At 38.5% G+C, this 11588-nt stretch overlaps 1 protein-coding gene across 2 annotated transcripts in view; it reads right to left on the minus strand.

The window, feature by feature from the left end:
- Window positions 1-9675, minus strand: part of LOC150076141 (acyltransferase PGAP2-like) — a 227807-nt gene extending 218132 nt beyond the window's left edge. For both annotated transcript variants that reach the window (XR_016547816.1, XM_090387593.1), the window contains exon 1: window positions 9545-9675. Coding sequence is in view for 1 of the 2 variants with exons in the window: in XM_090387593.1 (XP_090243719.1) it covers window positions 9545-9673 (129 nt within the window). In the remaining variant the exon portion in view is untranslated. The remainder of the gene's footprint in view (window positions 1-9544) is intronic.
- Window positions 9676-11588: the final 1913 nt, after the last annotated feature.

An 11588-nucleotide genomic window follows, 5' to 3' on the forward strand; every position in this document is an offset into this window, starting at 1 on the left:
TTAGGTGGGTCGGAAAACTGCTAGCTTGGGGGGAGACAAAGACCAATAGATTGACAGTAGCCACTGGCAGAGGTGAAAGAGATTCTTGCACTGCTTCTATTAGAATGAGCAGAAGCCTGAAAAACAAGATGCATGGTATTTCAGAGACTGCTGGGAGCCATTGCGGTACAAGTAAACACATGGGTTGTGTTAGGGTAGCTAAGAATAGAAACAGGTGCAGGTATACTTGCGTGTACACCAATGCTAGGAGTTTAGTAAATAAATTTGATGAATTTGAGGTATTGCTCAAAACATCAAAGGCAGATATTGTTGGGATATCAGAGACGTGGTGTCACACAGATATAAGGGATGCAGAACTGCAATTTGGGGAGTACAACGTCTACAGAAAGGATAGACAGGATAGGAAGGGGGGAGGGGTTATGCTATTAGTTAAGAAACACATAAAAACCAAGGAAGTGAAGCCAGTCGACATCGCCGGACAGTGCAGTGTTAAGTCAGTTTGGTGTGACATAAGCATTGGGAGATCAAAATTGAGAGTAGGAGTGTGCTATAGGCCTAATGACTCTGATGAGTATAATAAGGAACTGTACAGGGAAATAGAGTGGGACAGTACATCAGAGAGTCTTATAATGGGAGATTTTAATTTCCCAGATATTGACTGGAATTTGGGGGCTGGTTATTCACACACTAGCAGGGCTTTTGTGGATTTATTGGATGATTGTTTTCTACATCAGCATGTTCGGGAGGCAACTAGAGGGAGTAATACTCTTGATTTGATTATCAGCAGTGATTCTTCATGCATTAAGAATCTGCAGATAAATGAACCACTAGGTGGCAGTGATCACAGTGTGCTGAAGTGGGATTTACTCAAAGAGGTAACTACCATTAGGGTTAAAGGGAAGGGTTATTGCTTCCGTAAAGGCGACTACGATGGACTGACACAGTATTTAAATTCTATACAGTGGGACCAACTGATGATGTTACCAACAGCAAATTCAAAATGGGAAACATTCAAAGAACTTATCTTGGAAGCTACTAGGCTTTACATACCAACTAAGAAATATTGTTCAAGGTTTAGGCCAAAATGGATGTTAGATGAACTAATGAGGCATATGGCAGAGAAGAAAAATGCATGGGATACTTACAAATTAACAAATGACACAGAAGCCTATGATAGATACAAGTTGATATGCAACCAAGTTACAAAGGAGGTTAGGCAGGCGAAGGCAGATTACGAGAAATCCTTGGCAAGGGATGCAAAGAAAAACAGCAAAGAGTTCTTTACTTATGTAAACTCTAGAAGGAAGGGGATGAATCAGATTGGTCCACTTGATATTGATGGGTCAACTGTTGATGATCCTGCTCAGGAAGCTAACAAACTAAATGAATATTTTGCATCGACATTCACACATGAGGAGTTATTCGGCAAGGGGAATGCCAGAGGTGTATTCAACTCTAGCAGTAAGCTACAGAATCTTGAAATAACTGGGAGTAAAGTGGAGGAGAAACTGTTGAAGATAAACACAAGAAAGGCACCCGGGGTGGATGGGATCTATCCAGTAATATTAAAGGAGGCAGCAAATGAAGTAAGCAGACCCTTAGCCATAATTATGAGAGCTTCCTTGGACTCAGGGGAGGTGCCCATAGACTGGAGATGTGCAAATGTGACCCCAATTCACAAAGGAGGATCAAAGGCTGACACAAGTAATTATAGACCTGTGAGTCTAACTTCTGTTCCAGGAAAATTAATGGAGGCACTGGTTAAAGAACACTGCAGGATCATCTAGACAAGACTTCAGTTATAGCTCAGACACAGCATGGTTTTGTTAAGGGGAAGTCTTGCCTGACCAACTTGATTGGATACTATGATGCAGTCACAAAAGAACTGGATGCAGGGAATAACTTTGATATTATATACTTGGATCTTAGAAAGGCTTTTGATACTGTTGCACATGGAAGACTGCTACACAAATTGGAGCAGTGTGACATTGGAGGCAAATTGCTGCTATGGATAAAGGGGTGGTTGAGGGGGAGAAGACAGAGAGTGGTAATCAATGGACACTGCTCATCGTGGACTAATGTTATTAGTGGAGTCCCTCAGGGCTCAGTGTTGGGTCCATTATTGTTTTCTGTATTTATAAATGATATTGATGATGGTATATCAAGCTTAATGTCCAATTTGCAGATGATACAAAGGTTGGCAGGGTTGTCAAGGACACTACTGACACTATGCTGCTGCAAAAGGATCTGGAAAGGTTGAGCAGATGGGCTGAGAGGTGGCAAATGAAGTTTAACATTGACAAATGTAAAGTACTACACATGGGAAACAGCAACCCCAGAGCAACGTATCAACTCTGTGGTACTACACTAACAGTGGTAGAGAATGAAAGGGACTTGGGGGTGGTTGTGCAGGCAGATATGAAGTTCTCTGAGCAGTGCAGATGGGCTGCAAGAGTAGCTCATGGAGTACTGTCAATGATATACAGGAATTTTTCCAGCAGGGATAAGGAGGTGATTATTCCATTGTATAAGGCAATGGTCAGGCCACACCTAGAGTACTGTATACAGGTCTGGAGGCCTCATTTCAAGAAGGATGTAGAGCTGCTGGAACGAGTACAGAGAAGGGCAACAAGATTAGTGAATGGAACAAAGGGGTGCTGTTACGAAGAAAGGCTAAAGTTTTGCAAATTACAGTGTCTGGAGACTAGGCACCAGCGAGGTGATCTGATAGAGGTGTATAAAGCCTTGAATGGTTTAAGCATTCTCAATGCTGATGGGATTCTTCCTCTAGCTCAGAAAAATCACCTGAGAGGGCATAAATTCAAATTGAGGAAAGACGGATGTAGGATAGACGTGCGGAAATTTGCCTTTAGCCAGCGCGTGGTTGGTTGGTGGAACAGACTTCCATCCCTTGTGGTGGAGGTTGATAGCCTAAATAAGTTTAAGGCTCAGCTGGACAGGTATTTTGAACGAACAGAGGGGTGAAGTGGAAGTGGGGTTTTTTTTTTTTTTTTTTGGCTGATGCTGCATAAGCTTGCTTTCTTGCATCAAATGCCTCTACTAATGCTAATAATGAAATACCAAGAAATGCAGATAAAAATGTATGCATCATAAAAATATTATAAAATATATATCTATCTACATTACAGAATGGACATTATAAAAATGAATGTAGTTTTATCTGAATGATAAAAAGAGAACATTAGATAGAAATGCACATTCTGAAGTGTTTTTTTTTTTTTTGTTATTCTTCGATGTCATCAAAAATTTGTTTTTTAACATACAATAAAAATTAAATTCAATAATTTAATATTTAACTATAAGAGAAATTTATCACATGAAAATAATAAAATCATGATTCTACTTATATAATGCATTATGAATGAAGCAAAGGATAAAATCAATCCAGTCACTACCACATATAGGTGCCTCCGTAGCCAGGTGGGAAGGAGCAGCAGTGCGTAGCACACGCTTCTTGATTAGACCAGAGTTCGAGCCCGTCACCACCAAATACAGAGGATGTGGAAAGGTCAGAGAATGATCACCACATATCCCGGAGCAATATGGCCTTAGTTGCTAATGCTCCTAAAATCCAAATAACAAACAAACAAACTACCATATAATACCAATTGCACTAGCATGATTTGTGAAAATTCATTGCAAAATAAAAAAAAAAAGAAACTAATGTAATTCATAATTACATAAATTAGTACAAATAAAAATTTATGTAATAGTCAATTTGTTAACATTTTATTTTTTTAGAATTTTTATAGTAATAGTAATTGTGGCATGTGATGCAAGAAAGCAAGCGTATGAGCTTATGTAGGCATCAGGCAAAAAAAAAAAAAAATTCACACAACCATTCCCTCTAAATGTTTGTCCAATTCCTCCTTAAATTTATTTAACCTATCAACTTCCACAACGACAGATGGAAGTTTGTTCCAGCAATTAACCAACCGCTGGCTAAAGGCAAATTTCCGCACATCTATTCTACAGCTGTCTTTCAATTTGAATTTATGCCCCCTTAGGTTTGTAATCTAAACAAGTGGAAGAATCCCATCAGAATTCAGCGTGCTCAATCCATTCAAGGCCTTATACACCTCAATCAGATCACCGCACAGGTGCCTAGTCTACAGCCGCTGCAATTTGCAGAACTTAAGTCTCTCTTGGTAAGAGGATTCCTTCATTCCCCTCACCAATCTTGTTGCCCTTCTCTGTACATGCTCAAGCAAATCTACAACCTTCCTAAAATGAGGTCTCCAGACCTGTACGCAATACTCAAGGAATGGCCTGACCATTGCCTTATACTGAGGGACAATCACCTCCTTTTTCCTGCTAGCAAAACTCCTGTATATCATTGACCAAACCCCATGACCTGCTCTTGCAGCCTGTCTGCATTATTCAGAAAACTTTATGCATCACATTGTGACTGGTATGATATAGGTCACATGAATAATCCATCCAGCCTGCTTGGCACTCCCAAGGATATTAGTTACATTAGTTGCTTTTTTCAATGACACATCAAACGTTTTAGGCAATTTTTTTTGTTTTTTTTTTTGATAAGCATTCTTATTTAAACTGTTACTTGTTGTTATTTAGTTTTTAGGAGCATTAGCAACTAAGGCCATATTGCTCCAGGGATATGTGGTCGTCATTCCCTGACCTTTCTGCATCCTCCGTATTTGGTGGTCATGGGCTCAAACCCCAGTCTAATCAAGAAACGTGTGCTACGCACTGCTGCTCCTGCCCACCTGGCTACGGATGTGCCTAAATGTTACTTGTATGGTCTGTCAAATTAATTTCCCATAAAGAGTGGTTTCCTGAGTACAATTTGTTGAATTATTAATAAATTCTTTGAACATCCAAATAACAAACAAACAAACTACCACATAATACCAATTGCACTAGCATGATTTGTGAAAATTCATTGTAAAATAAAAAAAAAAGAAACTATTTTATTTTTAGGCAAGCAATGTATAAAAGTAGAGAGACAAAGCATGAACTACATGTTGGCTGTTAACTTTTTAGTGACTATCCAGGTTATCACTTTTTTAGTGATGAGAAAACAGATCAACCACAAAATACTAATTCAAACTGGACAGAAATTAAAAACAGAGGGGAAACAATATGATGAAAACATAACATGGAAACCAACAGCCAATGAAGCTTTTAACCTCTTCAGATAATTACTAGATGAGCCAGATCATAAAAAGAATTGAATGAAAACCATTTGATATGTTTGAAGATAATACAGAACCTTACTGTGAAGAAGAAGAAAAAAAACAAAAAAAGGCCGTAATTTTTTAAGCAGAAAAAGACTGACAACTATTTTAAAGCTGTAAGCATGTGCAGAATATTATGTGTACATAATAAATGCAAATTACTGTAATTTTCTCTCATTAAGTTTTTTCCTGCTTATCTTAGCTACAGAATTCAATGTCATGAAGCCAGAGTGTAACTATTGGTGGCTCTGGCATCCATCATAAAGCAAGCATGCTTCAATTATTGGAAACGAGGTCAGAAGTGCATTAAGCAAATGACAAAGGAAACTTGAAAATTCCTGTGAAAATTGAAAGTGATAGAGGAACTAACAAAACTACATACAAAGATATATGAGAAGAGAAATGGCCAAAGGATATTACGACTACTATTATGATTTCAACAGAGCAGAAATGGAATATAGTCAAATTTAAGGATTTGAGAAAACTAGCAATTTGATAGTGGATACAGAAAAGATGATGTCGAGAAAACTGAATGGAAGATTGAGGGGAAAGAAGGGAGAAAATTATAAGAGCGGAACAATATGGTTTCCAGAAGGGAAAGACACATGGATTCAATAGGAATAATTAAAATTTTGTTTGAAAGAAATATAGACACAAATAAGAATGTTTATGTTTGTTTTACAGATTTAGAAAAAAAAGAATTTCATTGGGTAAATTGGAAAAGGTTGATAGCAACACTAAAATATATGGGAACTGATATGGAAAATAGAAGACTGATGGAGGAAGTATATTAAGGTCAAAGGGTTGTGCTGAGATGTGTGGGTAAATGAGGAATAAAGGAAAATGATAGATACTGAGATGAAACAAGACTCTCTCTCTCTTCCCCCCACTCACAACATTATTAAATATATGTAGAAGTAACAATAAGAGGCAATAGAAAATGGAAGGAGTGACAGTGAATGAAGGGTAGTGTATATATATATTGGGGTAAAATTGCAAAGATTGTGAAGGTGGCAGTTGATATGGCACTAACAGCTAAAACTGAAGAGGTAGTTGTAGTAGCAGTGGAATGTGATGCAAGAAAGTGAGTGTAGGAGCTTATGCAGCATCAGTCAAAAAAAAAAAAATAATAAATAAATAATTACAAAACAATTCCCTCCAAATGTCCGTCCAGCCCCTCAAATTTATTCAACCTATCAACTTGCCCAATGAGAGATGGAAGTTTGTTCCAGCAATTAACCACCCACTGGCTAAAGGCAAATTTCCGCACATCCATTCTACATCTGTCTTTCCTCAATTTGAATTTATGCCCCCTTAGGTTCATAATCTGAACAAGTGGAAGAATCCCTTCAGAATTCTGCGTGCTCAACCCATTCAAGGCCTTATACACCTTAATCAGATCACCTCGCAAGTGCCTCATCTCCAGCCGCTGCAATTTGCAGAACTTAAGACTCTTGGTAAGAGGATCTGTTCAATCCTCTCACCAATCTTGTTGTCCTTCTCTGTACATGCTCAAGCAAATCTACATCCTTCCTAAAATGAGGCCTCCAGACCTGTATACACAGTACTCAAGGTGTGGCCTGACCAATGCCTTATACAGAGGGACAATCACCTCCTTTTCCCTGCTAGCAAAATTCCTATATATCATTGACAAAACCCCATGACCTGCCCTGGCAGCCTGTCTGCATTGCTCAGAAAACTTCATATCTGACTGCACAATTACTCCCAGGTTTTTTTCATTTTCTACCACCCTAAGTATAGTACCACACAGTTGGTACGTTTCTCTGGGTTACTTCTACTCATATGCAGTACTTTACATTTGTCAATGTTAAACTTCAGTTACCACTTCTCAGCCCATCTGCCCAAATATTCTAGATCCTGTTGCAGTAGCACACTGCCATTACTGTTATTAACAACCCCCAACCTTTGTATCATCTGCAAACTTCGACACTAAGCCTGATATACCTTCATCAATATCTTTGATAAATATACAAAACAACAGTGGACCCAACACCGATCCCTCTGGGATTCCACTAATAACATTAGTTCACGAAGAGCAGCACCCATTGATTACTACCCTCTGTCTTCTCCCACTCCACCATCCTTTTATCCATTGTAGCAACTTACCCTTAATACCATTCTGCTCCAATTTGTACAGTAGTCTTCCATGTGCAACAGAGTCAAAAGCTTTCCTGAAATCCAAGGTATTACATATTTCGTTGGGAACACTAAAGGAAGGTTGAGAAAAATATGGGGTGAGATTACAATTTTATAAGACTAAAGTTATAACAGTAGGGGACATTTCCTTTTTATCAATCAGCACAAAGTTATGATGAATGAAAAAGAAATATCTATTAAAATGGATGATAAGGGAATATTACAAGTGAATAAACCTTGGTATTCTGGTAACAAGTGATGGCAGAACTAGAATTGTAATAGATAAGATAGCATTTAAAAAGAGGAAGCAGTTAATGAAAGAATAAATACTGAGTTAAGGAAGAAGTTACTTAAGTGTATTGTTTGGTTTTTAGGAGCATATTGCTCCTAAAAACCAAGGCCATATTGCTCCAGGCCATATGCGGTGGTCATTCCCTGACCTTTCCGCATCCTCTGTATTTGGTGGTCACGGGCTCGAACCCCGGTCTAATCAAGAAGCGTGTGCTACGCACTGCTGCTCCTGCCCACCTGGCCACGGAGGTGACTAAGTGTATTGTATGGAACATATATGCTTTATGTGGATGAGACATGAGCACTAACAGAGCATATTAGAAGAACTAAAGCCTACTGTAATGCAGGTTTGGAGGAGGCTTAAAACAGACAGACTGGATTAGAAATGAGGAAGGTTGGGAGAAAATCCACCTTCATTTATTATTATTAGGAGCCATATGGGGCAAGGAAGCCTGAGGCTTATGCTGCACCAGCCAAAAAAAAAAAAATTTTAGTCACCCTGAGAGTGAGAGTAGAAGGGAACTCTCTTATGATGTAAGCTGTATAACCTTCATTATATAGCTTACATCATATTATGATGTAGGCTATAATGAAAAGAAAGAAAATTTGGATTGGACTCTATCACATAACAAGATATGTAATAGAGGGAAAGGAGAAGTGGAAGGTTGGACTGATGATCTAATAGAAGCTTATGGGTATTGTGGATTGAAGGAGAGGCATCAAAACAAATAGAAATCTGAGTTCTGGCTGTCACGTAGAAGAGAACTTATAATGATGAAATATAAATGGTCATGCTCAGAGCAGACAAACAATACTGCCTTAAGAAATGTGAAACTGCTCTGGTCTGTAATTCCCGTGGTGACTTTAGAATGTGGGGGGGGGACATGGTGGAAAACATTGCAAATTTTGTTCACAAGGCATTATACATGTATTGAAATGAGACCAAAAGTGTTATGGTGCATTCTGACTACAGCTCTAGTCAGTCACTTAAATGCAGTTTATTACAATGACCCAACCTATGGAATTTCCTCAAGATGTATTGAAGAGTAAACAGAATTAGCAATCTTATTAATTTCTTTTGTGTATGAAATATGTTTTTTTAGAGTTTGCGATTGGAATTTCTGTCGCATGTCATCATTGACAAGTATGAATTTGCTACTTTTTTCAAAACTTTTCAAATGCAATACATATTCAGAAACTCTTCCTTAAAAGCTGTTAAAAAAAACACACACACAAATGCATAGCATTCACAGCATGGCTGGAATGAATATTTCTGCATACACGTATGATCTCTATAAAAGTGTTCTATCAGAAATGAACTCTCCTCTCCACCTAATTGCATCATATGAACTAATTCTGGTCCCAACGCGAGATTCTCCAACAATACAAACCCGATTTACTCTCCCACCATGGGTGGGGTAGTTTCACCACTTTCCCCTTGCGCCAGGACAAATGCCACACCCTCGTTCCTGCACCGATTTCTTGTGCCAAGTATGCAACCGATTATAAAACATTTGCGAATGTCACAGAAGTGTTAAATCTTTTATAGCTTACCTGACTCTAACCCAGCATATTTTTTTTTTTTTTTTTTATATCAGAGTTGGTCTTTACAATAACGCTTTGTTAATAGTTAGTGTAGAAATGCAGTGTGTATTGTTCACAAGTGGTAAGCCAGGGGTATCAACCAAGGATAATTAAATATTATATTTTAGACGGTTAATTATTGAAACCCAACCCATTATTCAATAAAATTGAGTTCTAAGCTTCTTCAACTACCTTATAATTTTGCAGTGTCGCAAAGTACTAAATCTTCCTACCTCCTCTCAAGTAAAAAATTTAATAAATGAATTTCAGAGTACGCCAGATTTTCTTACCCCACAGTGAGTGGCTGTTGATTCCCTAAAATTATATAGCAAAGACCACGACACACAAAATAAAAATGAAAACAATGGAAAACACACAGTAAACACAGCTAATGTACGAAAACGAAACTGCAATAGCATGGCCATTAAGAAAGCCTAGCATAATACATCACAACATGTGCTCGCAACCACAAACCAGACTACTTAACTACACGCGTAAACATACATCAAGCCAATCAAACAACTAGTAAACGTGTTGATATTAGCCACAGTTTATTAATTTGTGCGTATTAACTAGACTGTCTTTGGAAATTTGCCTTTTTTTTCAATTCAAAGACTATCTGGTAAACACATTGATCTTATAGGAAAAGAGTTTTACTGAAACTAATTTTATACGTTGATAGCATGTACAAATACAGAGGGTAGCATTCTGAGTGTGAGCTGGATATCATCATTCTTCTCTTTCTTGGTGATTCCCTTGTATCTCTCTCTCTCTCAGGGTAACTTGTTGGAAATTTTTTTTTTAGCTGGTGCAGCATAAGCCTCAGGCTTCCTTGCACTATATGGCTAGTAGTAATAATAATAGTAATAAATCCACATCTCGGTTGGGAATCTAAACTATGCCAGCAATTGCAAACCGTAGGGCATAGTACGTGTGTGTGTGTGTGTATGGTGTAGGTATACCCTCATTTCGCGCGCGCGCGCGCGTGTGTGTGGTGTAGGTATACCCTCATTTCGCGCGTGTGTGTGGTGTAGGTATACCCTCATTTCGCGCGTGTGTGTGTGTGTGTGTGTGGTGTAGGTATACCCTCATTTCGCGCGCGTGTGTGTGTGTGTGTGTGGTGTAGGTATACCACACACACACACACACGCGAAATGGGGGGGGCGATTCTCCAACGCATCGCAGCCTAAAAAAATGTGCAACTTGTGAAATGTTTGCCGATCTCTCTGGAACGGAACATCATCTAACCAAGGAGGATATCTTTGTGTGTGACAGGTGCAGAGAGTGTCTAGAAATTAGGACTCAACTCAGCGTTCTAATGGGCTCTATGAGAGCTTCAGGAGTAGGGTAGATGCCCTCGAAGAAATTAATATGAGGGGCCCGTCAAGCTCTCAGCTACCCAACTCAACGCCAGAGTTCACTATTGTGCATCAGGAAACACAGCGGCAATCTCCAAGGCAGAATGAGCTGGTTTCACGGAATTAGTTGTTGTTGGTTACTCTGTTGTCAGGGAGATGGGTAATATATTGTGTAAAATGGATAAATGGAAAAGGGGAACTAGAGGAAATTTTGGAATTGGTGAAAGAAATGAAAGAGGGGAAAGACTTGTGGAATTTGCAGAATCACGAGGATCATTAGAATCAGTAATGAACCATTTTTTTTTCAAGAAAAGGGTGAACAGAAAGTGGACATAGAAGAGTCCAAATGGATTAACAACTAATGAAATCGACTTCATCCTCACTAACAGAAGATATATTGTGAATGATGTTACCATCCTGAATAAGGTATATGTTGGAAGTGATCACAGAATAGTGAGATGCACACTTCATATAGATGTAAGAAAAGAAAGGAAAAAACTGACGCTAGTAAATAATGTGAAGCTCTTTGAGATAACAGAAGAGGAGAAAAAGCAGTATGTACTGGAACTTAAGAACAAGTTTGAGCTTCTGCAGACTGCTCAGTAGGACCAAGATATCGACGAGGAATATTACAACTTTCTGATAGTGATAAAGCCCAAGAAACCTATAGGTAAAAAGGAATCCAAAGAAGAAAACATTAGTCAAGAAACACTTGTCATGATGAACCGAAGGCGACAAATGAAGAGCAAGATAAACACTGACAAAGAGAAATTTAAGTATACTGATTTATGCAAAGCCATTAGAAAGAGACTCAGGATAGAGGACATAAGACGATTTAACACAAGAAAAGTAGAACAAGCATTAAGGGAAAACAAAGGACTTAAATCAGCAGCCATGAGCAGTAATACAGAAAGACAAATGATACTGAAACTGAAGAATAGCAATGGTGTACTTATAAATAGCAGAGAAGGCATAA

Source organism: Mastigoproctus giganteus, chromosome 13 (genome assembly GCF_048544385.1).
Source record: "Mastigoproctus giganteus isolate SK-2022 chromosome 13, ASM4854438v1, whole genome shotgun sequence".
Classification (NCBI taxonomy): domain Eukaryota; kingdom Metazoa; phylum Arthropoda; class Arachnida; order Uropygi; family Thelyphonidae; genus Mastigoproctus; species Mastigoproctus giganteus.